We start from the raw sequence: 21,557 nt of genomic DNA, 5'->3' as shown, positions 1-21,557 counted from the left end.
TGACGCCATCAATGGACGGATTAAGACTGAAGCAGCAAGGAGACACCATATTTTTAGACATAACAAAATTAATGTAATTAATGACTTAATGTGTGTATACACCAGTCACCACAAAATCCCGGAAGTGTACTGGTATCCTGTATACACGCGTGCTGCCTGTCACTGTGCTTTTGCTCAATCATGCTCTTCTCGTTTCTAGAACTTTCGAACGTTTCATGGCTCAACTGCCATACTAGCATGTAACTCGTTTCTGACATCCCTAGAGTCTATCTGCAGCTTCCCATTTTGCCTAGCTATTGACGACAGCATTTCGGTACAATAGAGTTACTGAGTAATGATTGGCATTGTGCCCAATCGTCCATGGCAGCTAGTGAAAACTAAAAAAAAAGAACTCCACGCGGCTATATTTTATTGGAGAAATCCGCTGTATTTCCACTATTCACGTAAAATCTACGAGTTGTTCGCTCTATTTACGCAGCCGTATACGCGCAAATACACTGTAGATATAGTATAGCATGCAGTCATGCATGCAGTACTTCAATGTAAGTGTCATGACGCTCAAGCCGCGTGACATCGCTGCTAGTTAATAGTCTAGTCTGCTTTTCCCAAAACCTGCAAGATGTTTTTGCTGTGCGCAAACCATGCAAATATGCATGCTTGATCACGAATAAATCTACTAGTATACATGATGCCCATGCCTAGCTATGTAGGAAGTGACAAAAATATTTCTGGTCCTATAATTGGGATTGACAACATTAGCTACAGTGGCTCCCTTATATCTACCATAGGGATGTAACGACGTCATTAGACGTGCACCTCCTGGCGAAGATGGACGGTTCGACTGCTTCATCTGCTCTCAATGCTTCTACTACTGAAACTCCATTCACGCTGCCTCCCTCGATTGCAAAGAGTATTGATGATGCCTTCTTTATCCTTCTATCCATGATCATCTTCTGTAAGTACCCTTCTATATAAAGGCAATCAGAAGTATTTAGAGCGTTCTTTCTTTCATTTCATACCTAAAGTCATGCAGGCCGGATTTGCTTTTCTTGAGGCAGGATCTGGTGAGTTAATTCCTCAAGAAATCATTCAAACTCACGTATTGATAGATGGTCAATGTTTAGTGCGCACAAAGAACACAACCAACATCCTATTCAAAAACCTTCTCGACGCCGCCATTGGCTGCATCGCTTTCTACGCCGTCGGTTTTGCGTTTTCGTCTGGCCATGGCAACGCCTTCATCGGAGGAAATTACTTCTTCCTGATTGACTACAGCGATGCCAATCTAGTAGGATGGTTCAAGTCGTTCGTGTTTGCCGCCACTGCGGCTACCATTGTCAGCGGTGCAGTGGCAGAGAGAGCACAGTTGCTCGCTTACATGCTCTTCAGCGTCCTCTGCACTGGTGCGTAGACACTATATAGTGATAGAATACATTTAGTGCCAATGACGTCGTACAACTAGCTAGCCATCTTTGCAGGTTTCATGTATCCTGTCGTTGCCCACTGGGCGTGGGATACCGACTACGGATGGCTGACGGTTGGAGTGTCATACCAAGGCGAAAACATCGTTTACAGAGTACATATGACTTGAACAGTATACAGTTCAGTTGTAGCTTGTAACGACACGCCAACATTTTTCAGGATTTTGCTGGTAGTGGTGTCGTGCACGTGGTGGGCGGTGCTGCAGCAGCTATTGGAGCATACATCCTCGGGCCGAGAATCGGTCGCTTTGATGAAGAAGGAAAGGTCACAACACAAATTGACTAAAAACAATGACACCTCAAAACTTACCCTAAATTTACTCTATAGGTGAATACCATCCAAGGACACACCGTTACAGTACGTCAATGACACATCCTAATTCAATTGCAACTAATTGTCTAGTTTCCTACTTAAGATGTCTACTTTGGGCGGATTTATCCTTTTCTTTGGCTTTTTTGCGTTCAACGTCGGATCTTACACATCCATCACAAAGCCAGGAGACGCTGCCATCCTCGCACTCGTCGCAACCAACACCGCCATTGCTGGTTCCGTTGGATCCTGTGTGGGTCTGACAATCAAGAGATGGATGAACAGACGAGAGAAAGAGGTTGGACGATGGAGTCTATCGGCAGTAATCAACGGGGCACTGGCCGGACTAGTGAGGGTGTGCGTGATTCCCGTCTGGTCAGAAAAGTTAATTTTGCTCATTTCCTTCAGGTTGCAATATGTGCTGGCGCGGATGCTGTAAGGCCATATGGGGCGTTCGTCATAGGACTAATAGCTGCACTAGTCTACTTCGCTGTCAGCTGGGCAATGGTAAAAGTACGAATTGACGACCCTTTGGACGCAGTAGCAGGTATATAGACATCAGTTAACAAGACAAAGTTCTATCATCCTGCCAAATTTCCTCAAGTCCGTTCACGCATTTATGAGTAATCCTGCTAGCAGACAAACAACTAGGGTAACCTAGCTCTTTGTAGAGGTACACATTTATAAACATTTCCAAACAATGCCAGAAGCCTTGAAAGACAATATTGTAATTGCAAGAGAGCATCAAACTGCTTGTGACTGGCTGACATTTAATTATGGCAGCAGAGTCATGACCTAACGTTAGAAACTGAGTGTGAGACAGGAGAGGCATGCACACATTCAATGTTCACTCTAAAGACGGCACTAAAATAACCAACTGATACACCAAAATTTATACATTACGCGTAAAATACAACAACTTTCTGACTTCAATGTTTCTAGTTCATTTTGGTGGAGGAGTTTGGGGTGTGTTAGCTGAAGGGCTACTCGACTCAACGCATGGAGTGTTCTACAACTGGGATGGTCGATCCATTCTATTCTTTCTCTGGAACCTCCTCGGAGTGTTTGTCATCACTGTTTGGGCAGGAGTGCTCAGTGCTGTCTACTTTGGAATAATGAAGTATTTAGGATGTCTTCGAGTGTCAAGAGAAATGGAAATAGCTGGTAAACTCAATCAACAGACACTCCAATACTGTAATCACACATGTTCAACATAATTCACATGTTGAATTTTCCAGGTCTAGACATCAAACACTCAGAGCCAGCTTATGATAAACCCATGCTCCTATCCAACGGACACGTAATTCTGCCAATGAATCCAATTGATTCTCAACAGGCAACAGAGACTAGAGAAGCGGAAAGAAATGGTCAACACTTTGTAAATGATCACGCTGTTGAGAGTATGCAAACAAGGCCTGCAAACCCCAAATCGCCCACAAATATAAGAACAGAAGTCTTTACTGTTTAGAACTGTCATCTGACTAGTTGTTGTGAATGTTTTGCCTAACCTAGATCTGTGTGCACGTTGAACTGAACAAATACAAAAGAAAATTCAAACTTCTTGTCTATTAAATAAAACATACTGTATCAATAAAATTATACACTAAATAAATGCATATAAACTTGAACGGTCATACATACACTTGTTCTAATACATGTAATATATACAAACTACTGATCACAAAACTAACAATATTAAATATAAATCAATCATAAACTAAACAGACCACAGTGACAGAGAAACAGTTGCATGTTGATTTGCCCACTACTGCACAGCACTCAAAGTAAAAGACCGTAAAAATCCTGAAATTTTTCAGTCAATTGCTGTGATCCCCAGGTATTATTAATGGGTCCTTCTACATGGAAAATTCTGCACAGTAGTACTGTGTATCATACTCAAACTTCTATACAACAGTTGACAGACACGCTCAGCCTTTCATTCAACTCACAGTTCTTCTGGTAGGTTAACTTAGTTAACTCGCTGACAGACAGCTGATTCTTGTCTAGGACTGTATGATATTGCCATTAGCTGTTAGCAAGTACTGGGAATTTCCGAAACAGCCCCCAGGGCCGCAATACGGAAAATGGGATTTTATGGAAGAAAATCTGTTCCCAATAAGCGATAAATATAAGCGCATGGGCGATTCATAGGAAACTATGGAAATTGGCAAAATGACTTGAGTACATGTACTACAGAGTAAGCAGGTGTGAGGCCTGTCCTGCATACTTAGTTTTTATCAGTGCTTAGAAGTACGACCAGACCCGACTGCCCTCCTACGCTTCTTGTCAGGCGTTTCTTTATCTCTCCATGCTCGTATCCCCTAGCTCTTCCGGTCAATACCCAGCTCACGTGACGACGCAAGGCTGACATTGTTTCCGAATTCTTCTTTCAGCCTCCTGAGAAAGCTCAACTTCTGTTCCACAGTGTAAGAGCGCGTTCACACCGACATCTGGACTAACTATGATTAGGCCAACATCAGCGCAAGCGCGTTGACACCGCTAACTATGATTAGAAGTCACGTGGGCACGTGAGTGTATCCGGCAAAAATTCGCGTGAATTGTCTTGACAAAGCCATTGCTTTAGGTTTTGGAGAGGGAAACCTCTAGGGTGCATTTCTTTTACCTATTTCAGCTAATCCTGATTAGATAAATTAGCTAATCCAGCTCATCTAGCCGCTGCATCTCTGGCAGCTCCTTCAGGGACGCACGTAGACATCTGCCTGCGCTTCCGTGTAGGTCGCCATATCGTTGCTGCGTTTGTACTTTTAATTAAACATACAACACCGCATCAGAAACATCGGCGGCATACTCTTCTTCTACACTACCTCACGGGCAACCACTAACGCCACTAATGCGGTTGTAATACCACAGCGTTACACTAATCATGATTTAGGACCAGTGTGAACGAGTGGCGTTAGTGCACTAACGCCAAACTAATCATGATTAGGCCCGATGTGAACACACTCTTAGACCGCTGCGTACACTGTAGTATCATACTATAGTAGCCTAGTGCACGTTACTAGAATACAATCTCAGAATTTCGACCAACTTTGGGCACATCCAGCACCACAATCTTGATTCACATTAGCGGTCCAAAGGCTGTAAATAATGACAGTTTCCAAAAGATTGCCCACTGGGCTGACCGCTGTTTCGGAAATTCCCGGTAAAGACATCACTGGTACAAAGTCACTATCATTTGAAGTCCTGCATGATTATGTGCAGAAACAAGCCAAACATGCTGGACAATCAGCAATACCCGTCTGTATATCTGGTTGTCTTCACTTTATGTGTAACTTCTCTCCTAGCGCCGATGTCTTCGACTTGAAAGATTTTCACTTGAGAAAATCATTTCTGCAGGTTCAGGTTCAGATCTCCAGTCAAATAACACGACTAACAGAATAATCCAAAGCACAAACAAGATGTATCTACAGGAGCTTTCCCATGAAAGATAACTAGTTGTTTGAAATCCACTGGTCGTGTGCATCGCCAGCCTCCCTTCTTGTCTACTAGTACAGTAGTCATTTCCAGTCCACCCTCTTGTGTGGTCAGTTCCCTGCATTGGGATATAACAATACCTACTAAGTGGGATCCTTGAAATGAGCTGAGAAGTGCAATCACAAAACCCAAGCATACACACGTATGTGCACATGTGCATGGCGCTTCTCAGTTAAAAACCCGCTGTCTTTGCCTCTTGTTTCAGCACATACTCTTCTCTTGCCATGTGACTGACAGTAGCCATCATAAAACCCAAATTTGTGCAGCTGATTCGGAGCAATTTCAAAGAAAAAACATACTCTTCAAACATTGTAACAGCACTGTCTCTAGTGTCTGTAGTTTACAACAAATGTACTTCACTGTACAAAAGTAGTAGTAGCAATAATAAATATTTGTCACAATGTACAAGGTAAGTAGATACCTATAACATTTGCCCATGAGACACTACTTTGAAACTAACCCCAGATTCGTTCAGTTTTCGAAGAATTGGATCATAAATTTCTGAAGACAATGGTTCCACTACACCAGTTGTGCTGATATCTCCTGCAATCACACTCACTATTATCTCATATGCAATAGGATATACAAAAACACTATCCAATAACCTTCTAGCAACATTTCTGTGGCAATGGCAGTCGGCAATCCAACAAGCCTAGACATGGCTGAGAATCCTTTAGGATCGCCATACTCTACAAGTGTGATCTCCTTCGTTTCCTACCACATCAAATGCAAACATTACTTAACATAATGTGTCACCAGAAACACATAAACAAAGCAAAATTTGTCATTAAGGAATATGAATAAAGTTGTCTATACATCTTTAATACTGTCAATTTATGTTACCTTTCGTGATTCAGACCATCGAATGCTAATATTGTGCTGCAAAATAACAAGGTCTCTTTCGCCCTCTTCTACACAAAAAACTCAGTTACAGTCTATTATAATAGCTGAGCAATCTCCTCTGTCCTACCAAATGCCAATGATTTTTCAAGGTAGGCAGTCAGTGTGTCTAATGGAGTGCCTTTCAACAAAACAGTTTCTTCAGAAAGCAGGCCAAGTCTGCAAACAACATGAACTCTATTTGAATGCAGACAGACATCCACAAATTCAAACAATTTTATTAACTCTTCAAGCATGTTTAACTTTGTTAGATCGCGACCTAACAGCTCATATACACTAGACTTCAGATCAACTCCACGAGCATCAGTTCGTGATACCAACATTGCCATGATGTCACACTACAAATCAAAACAAGCATCAGTTACTATGGAAAGCAACAAAGTGTACTGTACAGACAGCATACCCATCGAAGAGGAGAACAGCTAGGGTCTAATCGAGCATCCTCTTTATCATCAAGCAAACCCACTTCATCCAATGCTTGAACTGCATTGAAATGACCCTAAAACCACACTATGCCTGCTCGACATCTACTATAACGAACTAAAAAGATTTAAACCAAGAATCGTAGAGTTCCACGTAAAATTGTGTGAACAGATGTAAGACCATATTTCTCGGCGTAAACAGTTGAGTCTCTGTTGGGAATACCTTCCAAGTTAAAGCCTGGAATGATTTCCACAGGCTCTGCACAATGCATCAACCATCCACCAGCAGGAACTTCAATCAACTAGAGATAACTCAGTAAAAGAACATATATGATGTAGTCAGACAACACACCATTCACCTTGCCTTTCCGCATGTATTTGGCTGGGTTTTTCAGATTGCCTAGAACGGTTCGAGGACTCCAACTGAATTTGTAACGCAGTGCATTGTCACTAGATTCGGGAGAAGGAAGACCACCACACCAAGACACAAACGACTCAATCTGTAAGAACAACAGTTAACACACAGAATGACTATTGTCTACTGCATACAATTCCGCCTTTCTTTTTCACATCATTAAAGCACCGGACAGCTAGCATATGATCAATGCCTGGATCCAAGCCAACTTCATTTAGAAGAGTGACACCAGCAGCTTCGGCAGATGAAGATAATTTTTGCATTTCAGGAGACGTATAGCTGCATGTAACCAAGTGCTTGCCATTCGCAACACATACTTTGGCCACTGCTGGATGTAACCAAGATGGCAGTAAACTAGAAAAACACTCCAAGTAGTACATCATACCTGTCAGACTCAGTGAAGACGAGACAAGACAATAACAGCAGATGCTACAATAAAAACGCTACACTGTCCAATCTGCCTGCCTGTCCAAGTATTCGGTGCTTCACTAGAGTTAATGCTCAGCTGCTCATGACCCTTAAGCCTGGTTCACAATATTGACAATGACACTGACGCTGGAATAGAAATGAATCCTATTCCAGCATCAGCATCAGTGTCAACATCAAAGGATGCCGCCTGCGTCAAGGCGGTGTCTTTGATGTTGACGCTCAGCTGAGCGTCAGCTTCAATATCGTGAACCAGCCTCAAGATAACCAGACAAGTAAGCAAACAGAAACACAGATACACTAACGAACAACACTAATCACCTGATTACTACATCGTGTTCATCAACCATTTCTTTGAGCTGGGAGTCAGAAGTCGAGTCGCTAGCAAGTGTCCAATGCTTATGTGTTGTGTTGGCATACCGAGAAGCAAGTTGTGAGGCGTCTGAGGCGACATTTGATGCTACAGCAAAAACAGCATTTTGTAAGAATTAATAGCAAATGTCCTCCTGGTTTCACTCAGTACTACTGGCATGATACCGTAAATCAACCAGTTTTAAATTAATAATTTTTTAAAAATTTTGCAACAAGCAACCAATTTCTAACTTTAATTCATATCTCAGCTTCCACAAAATTTCACCACTCACAAACATGTTATATCCTCAACTTGAGTATTTCTTACTTTAAAATAATAGATTTACAGTACAGTGTTACTCATTGATAATACAATGTCTGATTAGCCTCAAATTCTCCTATAGTATAACATACAATCTACCATGCCTGGTAACAATGCAAGGGTTTAAAATGAGTCCAGATGACTAAAAACATGCTGTACACAGCACATCTCAGAAGAAATTTTTCCCCACAAGAAACATACTATCTCCATGATACAACTACTGACTTGCCAGCACAACATTTCCCTAACGTCCTTATCAGAGGGATGAGCGACTGCTCAAGGATCGTCTAGTGAGAGTGGTCTGCTGACACCCATGATACAACATACCAAGAGCTCCAGGCTTTGTTCCTGGTGTCTCAATTTTTGGACCCCACTTGGTGGGGTAAAAATAATATGCTTATATACAAACAATATATTACTCTAAATAAATTATCATCTGAACTACACCCATGCAAACTTTCTATGACAAAATCTTTCAATTACCTATTGTGACACCAAATTTTTCACGTCTGGTCAAATATTCTACCACAGGAGCTGATACGTAGCCAGAACCCAAGATCAACACTTTCCGAGCTGGACCCACAATATTCTGAGCCTTTGCAGCTTTTGCTTCCCTACGTAAGTACGAAACTTTGCACAAACACATCTGAACAACACAGAAAGATGGCCCATACTTAGCAGCTCTCAGAGCCTTGATGTAGTCATACTTGGGTGTCAGACATCCGTTGTATGTAATCAAAGCCTGACATAGAAAACAGAATAAAAGCAACGTCCTACTAATTAAGTAAGCACAGTATTCACATCTTTCACAGTTGGAGAGACCGAGAGCTTAGTGAAGTCTTCAGAGCCATCAAGACGAAGCTACAAGATATAGAATTTATGTATAAAATATTATCTTACGACTAAAAATGTCACTCCAGATTGATCTATTAATTAAACTATCAACTAAACGATTTACACAAAATTCCAAGCAACTTGGCGACAAGCTACACGATCTAGTAAACAATGAAATACATATTCATTCCAACAAGTTTAGATCAATAATTACAAATAACAAATTGACACATAAAAACAAAAGACAAACTAAATTATTGTACATCACAGTTTACACATAGCAAGCTAATATAAAGAGGTCAATCCTTTGTACCCAACATGACTGCGTCAGTTGGTAGTCTATAATAGCATATGTGTGAATACACTAGTCGTTATGACAACAGACATATTACAAAATAACGGAGTCAATCGTTTACGCACTGACTGACTTTCTCTGCTCCATTCCCATGTACCTGTAGTCAATAAGTATACTTACCACTTCATCAACATAAGGCTGTAAATGTGAACCAAAGAAATCAGTTGCTTCACGAGGCACCTGTGCTGGCATGTTGTCAATAGAGGACATCAATACGCCAGAAGCTGACATACTAAGCAACATACAACAAGACAAAGTTAAAGCATTAGATTCACATTAGATGCACTAAACGGCAATAGTCTTACTCGCCGGTTACTGATTCATCTTTGAAAGGATTATAGATAAGAAATGGATTATCAATCGACGTACACTCAGTCATAAACTCTAATGATCCCTACAGATATGATAATCCATGAAGAACAAAGACACACATTGTCCGCCATACTATACCCCCAAGTCTGCCGAAATATCACAAATGGCAAGAAGTCTATGTGGCAAATGAGGCTCGCCAGGCTTCGACACTGTGGTATTATTATGAGTTAGCAATCGTTTAGCATCAGAGTATGTTAGCAGACGAGGAGATCTCGCATCCCAGTATAAACCATTGATGAGCACAGACATGTATGGAGCGATCTACAATTAGCGTTCATATTTATGTAATCAGACGCTCAAATGCAAACAATGGGTCTCACACCTTTGTGGAAAAAACTGATTTATACAACTCCGGATGATCTTTGCACTCTTGCTTGTCGAACTTCCCACCATCTCGACGTACGAGATAATCTTCTCGTTTCACAATTGTACCAAAGATACGCTGAGTGCTGTCTACACAACAAAAAGTATTAAAGAATCAATTAGTTGGTGTCTTGAAATGTCGCCGTACCTCCTGACCGAACAACTGACTGCAGTTGAGACGACTCCACCATTTCAACTGGTAATTGCTTGAAAACTTCTTGTGCACCCTACAATATAGAAACAAATAACATTTACGATTGTAAAATCACGTGAGACCACACCAAAAATTGTAACTTACACAACCCAAAATGTGTCATACAAATAGAAAACATGCTGATTTTAGTGAGATATACGAGTAACATGTGTGTTAGTGCAGGGCCGTTGCAAGTGGTCTGGCATTTGCCAGACCATTTTCCCAAAAGTTGAGTTCCGCCAATCAATGATTAGAGTAAACTTCAAAAATATAGTATACCTGATTAAATATATTAGATATTTTATACGTATCATTAGACTTGTGCTGCCTTTGATGTTACCGGGTTCTCTCGTTTTTGAGACAAAAGAAGCCTGAAACGTTGAGGGCAACGAGACTTGCGCTTGACCTACAACACCCAGGACGTTGTCTAGTGCATATCAGGGATTGCTAAGGCAGACACCACATCAACCATGCCCATGCATGATCAAGATGTTCCGAATCAACTCACCAGCCTCTGAACTTCAATTGTCCAAAGAGGTTAACTGTGGAGCAATCCAATAACTAGATATTTAAATATTTTCATACAACTATTAATTAATTAATAATTAATTATTAATTAATTAATAATAACCAATGTATATAATTAATTGGACTATTTTTTCACAGCTTGCTATGGCCCTGTCTAAGTGTTTTCTGTGTTTGGTGATGATTATGACTCCTGTTCATTAAAACAGTCCTTCTAGTCGTTAAGATTACAATGTTTGATCATATCTCATTTTAAAAAACCTGGAAATAGCAGCAAAGTAACGAAAACAGAACTGACAAATATTGACTGTTTGTACTCTACTCTGTTTATTAGAGTTAAGTTTAACAAAATGTTTGGTTCCATTGTCATGTTACCTCACGTGCATTGAGTAAACTCATACTTTTGTATGAGTCTGCATATATTGTAGCAATTGTCGTACTTTATACCTGCGAGACATTGCCGGTTCCAGTGAATACAAAGACCATCGGACCAAGAACCGACGGCAGCAATCCATACTGAATCTCCCGGCCCACGCTTGCCACTGCTGCTTTAGCAGCACTTGTACTTGGATAGTTATGTGGCATTCCGATGTGCTAACACAAACGTACAGTCAATGAACTGAACTGCCCGTCCTTGGACTCCCAAGTCTCGGTCCTGTTGAGTCTCACCATAAAAGGAGTGTGATGTCCCAACGCCAGCAATCTCAAGCCTAGACCATGCAGTATATTGATCATACCAGCTATACCAGCATACTGACCAAACGCCACCACTCTTTGCCCTTTGTCGTTTCTCATCGTTTCATAATCCATTAATCGAATTCTCTGCAAATTTGGATGTAGATATACTGCCCAGTGAGACAGATCATGCTGATTACGCTCTAATATCCTCACCTTGTCGAGGACTGCATCCAATAGTGGCATGTTAGCTTCCTGTGCTTTGATTGTGTGAGAGAAGAAAGAGTAGGTTTTGTCAGGCAGCAGACTGTCAACTGGTAGCACCTTGATGGACATTATGGCTGTCGCTTCTGACATATCCTCTTGGATTACTGCGCCTGCCTGAGCATATTCGTCCATGGTGTACGCTCTGCGAGTTGACGGCTGCACGATAACATTGATTCCGCTGCGTACTAGTTGCTGCACTTGCAGTGGATTCAGAGGGGCCCGTCTTTCCCATATTGAACTTTCTTCTCGTGCTATGGCTATGATGGATTTTGTCCTGCTCATTCTATACAATATCTGAGAATGTCGGCGTCTGCAAAGCGAGCAAAAAAGAGATTTCCACATGCTTATCCGGGATCTATTTTGTTCACGTGAGCTGCACGTGTTACCGCTGTACACTCAGGCTATATAGTTTCTGAATCTGTGCGAGTTTTGGCTTGATACGATAATTGAAAATATTTGCGTATATCATATATCATATACATGCTATGTGAGTGCGAGAAGAATCCTGGTAGAACGTGTTATATCTGTTAGCCTCGAATTTCCAGACCAGAGAGCGCGCGAAGCGCGCCAACTCTAGTCTGGACCAAGTCGATACTAAAATGATTTCGGAAGTATTTATCAGTAGCGATGCTAATGGTGTCTAACAGCGTAAGATCGTTTTACCTAGATCAACATATCATTTGTAAATGCCATGAGATCTCACGAACAAAGAAGAGACGTCTGCCGTGTTTGCGGCGATATCTTGGTAGACGGCATGAAACGAGGACTCTTTGATTCTTCGGCAGACCGCTAGCTAGTCTAACCGCTCGACCAGTTGTCAAAGGTGATGGTCTGGCGACGCTGCTGTGCATGTCCTGTCACCGCAAGCTTGTAAATATCGAAGAAATGAAGCTGAAACTAAAACTAAGATGTGTGCGTGCAGAGTTCAGTCATTGTTCTGGCGCCCACGAGGATTTCACACGCGCACAATCAGTGCTAGTGCACTTAGCATAACCTATTATTGCTAAGTCAATCAGAATTTACAACCGAGATTCGGGTTGTAGAAGCTGATTGGCTTAGAAGGGCTATTTTCGAAACCATTTTAGTATCGACTTGGTCCAGACTAGAGTTCGCGCGCTTTGCGCGCTCTCTGGTCTGGAAGTTCGAGGCTATATATCTGTATGCTTGACTAGATTTAGTGTAATTAATAGTGTAAATAGTTTCTTGTAAGCACGGTTCCCGGAAGATCGGCCACTGTGTCGAGGGATTCCCGTCGTAAAATAAAGTCTCAATCAAAGCGCGTATTGCCATGAAACTGTCAACACAACACTACACTAATAGTAGCTAAAAATGCGCACATCCGGGATGATGTTATTGGTAGGTCTGCCTAGAGGTGTACCGCGTTGCTAGTGACCACTGGCGACGAGCGGTACCAGGTACCAACCAGTCACCAGTCGTTAGTCATCACCGTCACCGTCTCGACATGAATCCACCGGGTGGAACACGTTTCGGTATCTTCAACGACGAGTCCATCGCTTTCGCCAAGGATCCCTTCAGCTTTGTAACCCAGAAAAGGAGACGTTACGGCAACATTTTCCAGAGCCGAATTATCGGTCGCGTCACTGTATTCGTGACATCCAATGAAGGAGTACGGGAAATGATGACTGAACACTCTTCCTGTTTCAGACGGGGTTTTATGGATCACATTCATGAACTCTACGGTGAGGACAGCATCATTTTCAGCGACGAAGAAGACTTTGGACGTCTTCGGACGATCATACATAGTGTGGTTGAGCCACGACGTATAACAGAGCAGAATGAACTGATTGATGCTGTTATTGCTATGCATCTAGGGAAGTTGAACGAGCAAGAGAGTGTACCTTTGTATCAGACTTTTAAGAAGATGTGCACTGACTTGTGTCTAGGACTGTTTCTTGGGATGAGCCTAGAAGATTTGAAACAAAATTCTGAAAAATACTCGGCACTAGTCACTGCTCACTGGCATGGCATCGTTTCTGTTCCACTGAAATTCCACATTCCAGGGTTTGGAAAGTCAACTTTTCGTAGTGCTGTTGAAGCACGAGACAAGTTGTTGGCCGAGATTTATTTACGTATGGACCGGGCGGATAAATCTACTCTACTTCATGCGATAAACAATGCAGGCTTTAAATCCAGGGAAGAAGTTGCTGCTCATATTCTTCTATTTATTTCTGCATTGGTTCCGAAGGCACTTGGATCACTGTTGACATCCTTCTGTCTTGAAATGGCTGTAGATGATCACCAGTGGATGTGCAACAAAGCAATAGATGATGAAGAGTTTCTGGATCGTTTGCTACTTGAAATACAGCGAAAATGGCCATCATTTATAGGTGGGCGGAAAATTGTCACTCAGGAACTTTGCATTTCGGGGTTTAAAGTTCAAGAGGGACAATCGTTGATGTACACAACGTTTACAGCAAATCGTGATCCAGATGTCTTTCCCAAGCCAGACTCTTTGCTACCTGACCGATGGATTGGAGTGAATGCAGGCTGTGAAGATCGTGTATGGACATTTGGAGGTGGTCCTCGTGGATGTGTGGGTAAAATGCTGTCCCAAGTACTCATGAAGCAGTCTGTCACCTACCTGTTCAAACGATACAAATGGATGCGTCCTAATGAACAATGTTTTGATATTAAATGGCTACCAGTTTCTCGGCCTAAAGAAAATGTGGTATGTATTTTTAGGCTGAAAGAGATGACATAGATTTGATGTATGAACACATAAAAATTGTCCTTTATAAATTTTTCAGTGTTAACTAGCAATGCGTTACTGTAATAGTCTGACTCTGTCACGTGTCCAGTCTTTGTGTGAGAAAAGTCCCGCCCATCATGCAGTGTGTACGCCTGCCATGCACATGTCACACGCGCGCTAAACAGCCATAAGCCATAGTGTTCGAAATAATGGAAGTTTTCGATCCAACGGATGATGATCTGAAGGATTTTGTGGAAAAAAGCCTCAGCGGACGCACTTTCCAGTCGTTCGCAGAAAGCCTAGACATTCCTGTAGATCCATCACTTGCAGCCAGTAGCGAAACAGAAGACGACAGGGAGACCCAAGCAGTGAGAATACTGCACCAATGGAGGCAACGGGACAATCAAGCAACGATGGAGAAACTACGCCGAGCAATGCGCGAATCAACGCTAGAGGAGACGTCCAGCAATCCCAGGAAAATTGCTGCTAGTTATCAATCTGTGCGAGATGCAGAGCTCAAGCAGTTGTTTGCTGTATTCCACGAGTCAGAAGAGTCGAGAAATTTCCGAGTCGTTGTGTTACACGGTGCTGCAGGAATGGGCAAGACGTTCCTCGCAAAGGAATTTGTTGAGAAATACACGGCTTTCTACCCTGATGGTGTTGTATGGATATCTGCTGAGTCATCCTTGTCCATCCATCTATCACATCATACTGCAATCACTCTACACAACTATCACACATTCAATCATTTTGTTGATGATCTTCGAACCGTGCAGGCCATTGCAAGTGAGAAGAAAGGAATTCTTTTTGTGTTTGACAATGCACAGGACTTGGAGCTCGTCAAATCATGCATGCCACCCATCACTTCTAATGCGCATGTCTTGGTCATAACGCGTAGTCAGTCTTTCCAAGGTGCGTGGGCTGATGTCCCCAAGTTTCAGTTGCAACCACTGGATGAAGATCGAGCAATTAGAATCATGAAAACATACACGGCAGTTGATGAAGAACTGCAGGATGAGGCACTCAAGCAGTTGATTGGAAAGGATATGGCTGCATGTCTACCCCTTGCATTGGTCTATGCTGCTCAGAAGTTGAAAATGAATCATCATGTTAATCCTTCAAGCTATGTGGAGATGTTCTCGAAACATGTCACGACCGTGAGAGAGCAGTTATCCAATGTGTCTGGCTGGCTGAAGTTTTATCATTTGAGTCACTTGGAGGAAGATCTAAAGCTAAAATTTGATGTCGAGTCTGTTGGGGATATCAGGTCATTGAGCGACGGCCAGATCCAACGGTTGGGACTGTCATTCTTTGATCAGAGACGGCTGAAAGCTGGCGTTGTGCAACTTAAGTCGGACAAACCCATCAAGCTCCCACTATGGGAGATGGATATTCATAATCTATCCAGTCAATCTAGTCATGCGTGGAAGATACTGTCTTACTGTGCTCTGCTCTCTTTAGAACCAATTTCAGAATATATTCTCAGAGAATGCTTAATGGAACATATCAGTCCATTCTCTGAACAGAAGTTTAGAGAAACCCTAACCCAACTCATAGACACGGGTTCCATTTTGCAAGAGTGTGGAGTATCCTCGGCCGGTAACACTCGTTATTGTGTGCCATCACGGATACAACAGTATGTGAGACGTTATCATCTCACTGACTTAGATGTACAATATAGTCTCATTATTTTGAGCCATGTGATAGCCCGTCACCTGCCTTCATCCAAAGACATTCCATCAGCCTTGCAGTGTATGGATCCACTCCTAGTGGAGATGCTGTCTCACACGCAGGCTGTAGCTAAGACAGTAAATCAAGCCAACATACTGGATCAAACGTGTGAAACAATTGTTGATTTTGTCCGAGTTGTGGCTGTGACTATAAATGATCCATGGCTGGAGTTGTCACTGTGCCAGCAAGGAGTGAAACGAGCTCTTGACAAGCGTTTACAGTCTGCAGAAGTTGCGTCTCGTATGCTTGACTTGGCTGTCTGCTTTGCTACAAGGCAACAGTATGATGAGTGTCAGCAAACTCTTCACGAGGCACAAGTCATTATCAACCAACTCCAGGAACCATCAGTATTCATCAATATACGAGTTTTCTTGCTACAGACAACAGTGTTTTCAATACAGATGATGTTTCATACTCAGTTTGCAGGAAGCAGACTATCTGAGATGTATTTGTCAGGGCAAGGTTCAACTGCAAGACTAACTGATTTGGTGACACAATATGCCCTCAAGTCTGAGGATGCTCAAATTAAAGAGCTAATGTCCATCGTAGTGTCAAAGACATCTGAATCAACAAATCCAGCCAATGCAGTAGCACCTCACTACATGAATAGAATATCCATGTTAGGAGTGAAAAGTTCCAGTAAGATCTTGCATGGTATTATGCAAGATACCTTGAAGAATATGAGTGCACAACAGATGGCAGAAATGGCAGATATTGACGCCAACTTCCATCTGATGGCAACCACTAATAGAAGAGTATGGAAAGCTCTGCTTAGCAGAGACGTTGCAACCAATGTAAACCTCCAGAGCCTGAACTATTGGCAAAGTTGTGGTCAATATCTCTATAATGTCAGCAATGCTAAAAAGGCTCTCTTGGTGTTCCAAAAAATACTAACAATGTTACAGTGTTGTTTGCCATCCGGTCACCGTTCAATCGGAGAGACATTGAAGTGGATAGGAGATTGTCATCTGGCAATGGAGGACACCCCACAAGCATTTGATAACTATTTTCAAGCATCCCGTATTCTCTCACTTGCTAATCAAAGTGCTACTGAACTAGCAAAGTTTTATACTAATTTAGCAAAGTCATGTTCACAGTTTAAGCCGGAGCTTGCTGAAGAGAAGCTCATGCATTCTCTTCAGCTGTTTGAGAAGATGGCCGATCCTCTCCTAATACTTGCTGCCAGCTATGAACTTGCTGACCATTTCTATTCGCAAAAGCGGTTTGACCGTGTTATAGAAATATGTCAGAGTGCTGATACAAGACTGGTTGAACAATTGGGACAGTTGAACATGGAGATACCAGGACAGATGATCTGCATGACTTTGAATGCAACCAAACTGTCCAGCTTGGTAATTCATTCTCTAAAAGAAATGGGAGAATATCAGACTGCTCTTGTCAGCTCAGAAGCCGTATTCAACGAGGAAAATCAAGCAACTGTCATGGTCGAAATGTTTGCTTCAGGTCGATCTGTCATGGCAGATATCAAGGTGTGTGTAGGTGACTGCTTATTGGCTGAAAACCTCAAAATGGAAGCTTTGTCAAGTTACCGTGAGGCTCTATTGCTTTACGAGAAAAGCACTGGGAAAGGTGACCCCAAGATGATTGCCGGATTGCTGTCTCTAGCTCGATTCCACCAAACAACTGCAATGACTCGAAGCAATGAGGATCACGCCATCATTACCAGCATGGAGGCTTTATCACAGGTCGATACAGAGAGGAAATTAGACAAGTGTCATGTTGAAGATCTTGGTAACCTTGTTACCTACTTTGTCACTGTTGGAGATCAAGACTCTGCTCAGATGTGTTTGGAAGCATCAATGGCTGTATCTGAGCTCATAGAACGTACTGATAGGGCGACAGATTGTATTGATGAAGATATTGTACTCCCATGGAGTGATTCAGAACCTATTCCACATGAAATGGAGACTCGAGCAACTGCCTCAAGTAACAAAGTAACACGTGTGTCAGATGACTTGCCTGCCTCTATGTCGTATTCTATAAAACCATTGTCTGATGTAACTATGAGGGATCTGGTAGCATGGAGTTGCACTGCCAGCATGTTTGCCCAAGTTCAAGAAAATGACAAGTCAGTAAACACAGAACACGAAACATAAACTACTATTTTCCGTACAAATTGCACCTTTGATATATGTTTTGCATGTAAGCATGACTACAATGTAAACATGACTACAAGTGTTACATAAGCATAGAACTGTTGTATTATCATGATGCATCTCTTTGACAGGGTCAAATTGTGTTAAACATGTTGGATAAAATGAGGTCATGTGAAGTCTATCTAGTAGCCAAAGTTCAATAACAATCTGGCTATGAAAGACGAGACTTTGATAGCCTTATATGCAAGCTCCCTTGAACTTGCCATAGGATAGTTGCCCGATACAGAAAACCAGGATACTATAGAAACCATAGCACAAGACAATCTGAACAAAGAAATGTTCCGAGCGCATCAAAGAGACCAAGCATATAGCCTTGAAACCTCTTAACACACGGTGCATCACGAGAGTCTGGATTCGGATACAGGTCCACCTACGTGAATGTCTGTTTGGATGTACATGTCAAGATGCCAGACTTCACACGGTCCAATTCTACTCGTGTCTGTCTAGGCCTTCTCCATGACTATTGAACTCGAACATGCCACTACTACACTGTACCTTCTGCACAAGGAATCACATTGCATCTGGATAAAATGCCCAAAGACTCTTTCATAACCTGCCTACAATGAAAATATACATAGTTACAAGAGTTGTCAAAACTCCAGTCGATAAAACCACACTAATGTGTCATCTAAAGCAAGGTACCAGCTGTATCTGATTAGAATTGGAGGGATTGAGTCGTGCTATGCCGGCAGTGAGGAGAAGTCTGATATATGGCGGCCAGTAATCATCAGGGATAACTTTGTAAGGATGATGAGCAGACTCCAGCCACACATCAGTCAATTCCTATTACAGTAAGAAATAATAAGCATCAACATAGAACGACTACCACTAAACACTGACATCGATCATCTCAGTCATCGATTTATATTCCTTCCTCGTACTTGTTACAAGGTCAAGTGTAGATTGCTTCAGTGACTTCTACAAACAGAACATCAGCCTTGTACATCATGAAGTTAATTGACTTCTAAAATACCAGTTGTTTAAATTCACAATTAATTAATACATGCAATTAAATTCTCCTGAAAATGTGTTAGGTAGTATTAAACTTGCCTTTCCTTGTCTGTTCCTTGCTCTTGCAATTGACGGTGATTGCTCCTCATCAGTAGGACTTCCAAAATGTTGAGACACAAAGTCGTCCTAGCAAATTAATGCTTGTACATATTCCAAGCAGTATGTTAGTGTTGACAATAAACCATTTCTTTTGACAGAGAGTTGTAATATGCTTTAGCCTTTCTCCGTTTCTTGTCAACCGCTTCTTGATGCTGGTCCCTTATGGTAACAATACAATCCAAATCAATAAATAAATTAGACAAAAATGCATGTGGTTAGTTGCAATTAGACACAAAAGACATTGTGGTAAGTTTCAAACATCATTTAGTGGCCCTAAGTTATAGTAATAAATACACGACACACAGCAAGCCATACTGACAAGAAACATCTGGGAAGACAGCAAGGTGTATGAGAAACTTGAAATACCTTGTTAGAGCATCCTCCGTGCTCGATAAATCCCCTTCACTACATCGAGCTTCAAGATGACCATGAATGTTTTTGAACTCAGTAAGATGTTGAGACAATCTAATAATAATCAATTAGCATGAAACATGGCAACAATATTCTCTAGAATCACTACCGCTTAAGTTCAGCATCCGATTCTGTCTTTCTTTCCCTAATTGCCACTAAAGACTCTTCTAGCTCACGATTAGTTCTCCGTAGCTATGAACGATAAAGATACACTAAAGCTCAACTCACAGCAAGACTACTGTTTGCAAAGACAGACCTCGTCCAATAACACAGCTTCAACCACTCCTGCATGCTTAATTCTAACTAATGCTACAAAGACACAACAATATCAGGTTTGAACACTAATACCATGCAACAGCTAACTTAACTCACATTCTGGAGGTTGTTCCTTCAAGAGTTGCAATTCTGCTTTTAGTCTTTGTTCTTGATAGACAAGAGCGTGCAATGACTGTAACGTAATACACATATACAATCTAGACTTCTACATATGCTTATCAACATTCTGGTGTCATAGAATTGTCCTATCCCCTTTTGCAATGCAGTTCATTCAGCGTCCAACAAATCCTCAAAGCCTGTTGGTGTCCCTAAGCAATTGTCACTGGGCAACAGAGCACTTACTTGTATTTAATAGCCTAACCCAGACCACAAGTGACCATAATGTCTGCTCTGTTTCCATCATACAAACACAATGCATACACACAGTTTGATGTATTACACTGCTGTTCTAGTATAGTACTTTGACTCATCACCATCAATTGTATTTACCAAGGTTGACCCAAGTAGGACAGAAAACGTCATATCAAAGTCATTAAATCCTTTTTAGTCTGAATGACCTAACCACTCAACTGTTGAAACGCAATTATTATAATCTCACCCAAAAATTCCTCGCTCTGTAAATACTCTATTAGTCACGGAACCAGCCTTGACTAATCAAGGACACTTGAAGATAAGAATGAAACTGAAGTAGACTACATAGCAAAGTCCTTGTTCTAAAGATGAAATAAGTATCCTTGAGGTAGATGTGAATGCAGCTGAGTTTAATTAAAGGAGACCTTGGTAACTAGAAAATAAGGCATCTAAGTTTGATTGTCAGTGGGAACGAAGAGTCACTTACTTAGTACAATTTAAACTCTTTCCTTCAGTGAAAGTGTTGAGTGAGCTGTTCACACTCATTCAGACTCTAGCGTTAGCAAAGCTTACACTGCTAGCTTCTTGAATACTTTCTACGTCATGCAGAAAGTATTTGTAATCGAAACCGCACCCATTTTGACAGAAATCATTTCCCGCCGTTACAACACGGCAGTTATTTCCAGCAGGAAATAACCTTCACTCCATGACACCAGTTAGAATCCGTTTATAGACTGTCTTGACCGTCGTCTCTCCAGCAGCTATGGGTTGAAGACGTGAGCATTCTCGTTTCGTCTAGACATGCAGATTTACATAGCTGGCGATGTCGTTTTCGTAAAACGTATTTTATCAGATCAATCTACTCTACCTTTTCTAATTCAAGTGACAGTTGCGTGCACTCTTGTCGCATTTTAGCCAACAATTCGTCCTTGGAATTCGAAAGATCCATGATACTACAGTATTCACATACGGGACCAATATTGTTTGCGCTTGCGCAGTTTTATCACACATACGGGACCTGCATTGTTTAAATATTGCAGAATCTTCACAACCAATCAACCACCAACGAATTATTTGTCAGCCAA

At 41.7% G+C, this 21,557-nt stretch overlaps 5 protein-coding genes and 1 non-coding gene across 6 annotated transcripts; 4 read left to right on the top strand and 2 right to left on the bottom strand.

Moving 5' to 3' along the window:
* The first annotated feature begins 828 nt into the window (after positions 1-828).
* Positions 829-3,340, top strand: LOC134197708 (putative ammonium transporter 1). The gene is made up of 10 exons (XM_062667055.1): positions 829-955; positions 1,026-1,064; positions 1,125-1,403; positions 1,479-1,576; positions 1,642-1,746; positions 1,810-1,839; positions 1,898-2,140; positions 2,200-2,338; positions 2,734-2,955; positions 3,030-3,340. The coding sequence occupies exons 1-10, from the start codon at positions 829-831 to the stop codon at positions 3,257-3,259; spliced, it is 1,512 nt and encodes a 503-aa protein (XP_062523039.1). The 3' UTR covers positions 3,260-3,340.
* Positions 3,341-5,568: 2,228 nt separating this feature from the next.
* Positions 5,569-12,049, bottom strand: LOC134197411 (alpha-aminoadipic semialdehyde synthase, mitochondrial-like). Its single transcript, XM_062666732.1, has 21 exons — positions 11,656-12,049; positions 11,434-11,586; positions 11,212-11,358; positions 10,195-10,273; positions 10,006-10,136; positions 9,762-9,944; positions 9,617-9,705; positions 9,432-9,543; positions 8,924-8,983; positions 8,797-8,864; positions 8,606-8,736; positions 7,771-7,909; positions 7,158-7,377; positions 6,968-7,108; positions 6,743-6,910; positions 6,590-6,685; positions 6,412-6,524; positions 6,257-6,345; positions 6,130-6,197; positions 5,892-6,000; positions 5,569-5,829 (listed from the first exon to the last, which is right to left on the bottom strand). Exons 1-21 carry the CDS (start codon positions 12,046-12,048, stop codon positions 5,708-5,710), a joined length of 2,811 nt encoding a protein of 936 aa, XP_062522716.1. The 5' UTR covers position 12,049; the 3' UTR covers positions 5,569-5,707.
* Positions 8,369-8,493, top strand: LOC134197830 (U4atac minor spliceosomal RNA). Its single transcript, XR_009972700.1, has one exon. It is a non-coding gene; the product is annotated as a U4atac minor spliceosomal RNA (small nuclear RNA).
* A 1,002-nt stretch (positions 12,050-13,051) lies between the features above and the next one.
* LOC134196974 (uncharacterized) lies at positions 13,052-14,532 on the top strand. The gene has a single exon (XM_062666200.1). The coding sequence runs from the start codon at positions 13,169-13,171 to the stop codon at positions 14,426-14,428; it is 1,260 nt and encodes a 419-aa protein (XP_062522184.1). The 5' UTR covers positions 13,052-13,168; the 3' UTR covers positions 14,429-14,532.
* A 93-nt stretch (positions 14,533-14,625) lies between these two features.
* LOC134197707 (uncharacterized) lies at positions 14,626-18,531 on the top strand. The gene has a single exon (XM_062667054.1). It carries the CDS (start codon positions 14,626-14,628, stop codon positions 18,262-18,264), a length of 3,639 nt encoding a protein of 1,212 aa, XP_062523038.1. The 3' UTR covers positions 18,265-18,531.
* Positions 18,532-18,820: 289 nt separating this feature from the next.
* On the bottom strand, positions 18,821-21,514 carry LOC134196976 (centromere protein K-like). The gene is made up of 10 exons (XM_062666201.1): positions 21,341-21,514; positions 21,217-21,267; positions 20,218-20,293; positions 20,102-20,154; positions 19,955-20,037; positions 19,801-19,899; positions 19,518-19,593; positions 19,375-19,461; positions 19,165-19,242; positions 18,821-19,107 (listed from the first exon to the last, which is right to left on the bottom strand). Exons 1-10 carry the CDS (start codon positions 21,419-21,421, stop codon positions 18,949-18,951), a joined length of 843 nt encoding a protein of 280 aa, XP_062522185.1. The 5' UTR covers positions 21,422-21,514; the 3' UTR covers positions 18,821-18,948.
* Between the last annotated feature and the right edge of the window lie 43 nt (positions 21,515-21,557).

Source organism: Corticium candelabrum, chromosome 22 (genome assembly GCF_963422355.1).
Source record: "Corticium candelabrum chromosome 22, ooCorCand1.1, whole genome shotgun sequence".
In the NCBI taxonomy this organism is placed as follows: domain Eukaryota; kingdom Metazoa; phylum Porifera; class Homoscleromorpha; order Homosclerophorida; family Plakinidae; genus Corticium; species Corticium candelabrum.
Note: the sequence above shows the minus strand (reverse complement) of the source record. Positions and strands in the feature narration are given on the sequence as shown.

What these genes read in the sequence shown, in the direction of transcription:
- LOC134197708 (XM_062667055.1), top strand. Translation starts at nt 829, where the DNA reads ATGGACGGTTCGACTGCTTCATCTGCTCTCAATGCTTCTACTACTGAA. An exon ending in GCTTTGATGAAGAAGGAAAG is followed by an intron (nt 1,747 to 1,809) that starts GTCACAACACAA and finishes TTTACTCTATAG; the next exon opens with GTGAATACCATCCAAGGACA. An exon ending in ACGGGGCACTGGCCGGACTA is followed by an intron (nt 2,141 to 2,199) that starts GTGAGGGTGTGC and finishes CATTTCCTTCAG; the next exon opens with GTTGCAATATGTGCTGGCGC.
- LOC134197411 (XM_062666732.1), bottom strand. Translation starts at nt 12,048, where the DNA reads ATGTGGAAATCTCTTTTTTGCTCGCTTTGCAGACGCCGACATTCTCAG. An exon ending in ATATTTCGGCAGACTTGGGG is followed by an intron (nt 9,706 to 9,761) that starts GTATAGTATGGC and finishes TCATATCTGTAG; the next exon opens with GGATCATTAGAGTTTATGAC. An exon ending in TCTCTCCAACTGTGAAAGAT is followed by an intron (nt 8,865 to 8,923) that starts GTGAATACTGTG and finishes TTTCTATGTCAG; the next exon opens with GCTTTGATTACATACAACGG.
- LOC134196974 (XM_062666200.1), top strand. Translation starts at nt 13,169, where the DNA reads ATGAATCCACCGGGTGGAACACGTTTCGGTATCTTCAACGACGAGTCC.
- LOC134197707 (XM_062667054.1), top strand. Translation starts at nt 14,626, where the DNA reads ATGGAAGTTTTCGATCCAACGGATGATGATCTGAAGGATTTTGTGGAA.
- LOC134196976 (XM_062666201.1), bottom strand. Translation starts at nt 21,421, where the DNA reads ATGGATCTTTCGAATTCCAAGGACGAATTGTTGGCTAAAATGCGACAA. An exon ending in ACGGAGGATGCTCTAACAAG is followed by an intron (nt 19,594 to 19,800) that starts GTATTTCAAGTT and finishes TGTTACCATAAG; the next exon opens with GGACCAGCATCAAGAAGCGG. An exon ending in CGATGACTGAGATGATCGAT is followed by an intron (nt 19,108 to 19,164) that starts GTCAGTGTTTAG and finishes TTACTGTAATAG; the next exon opens with GAATTGACTGATGTGTGGCT.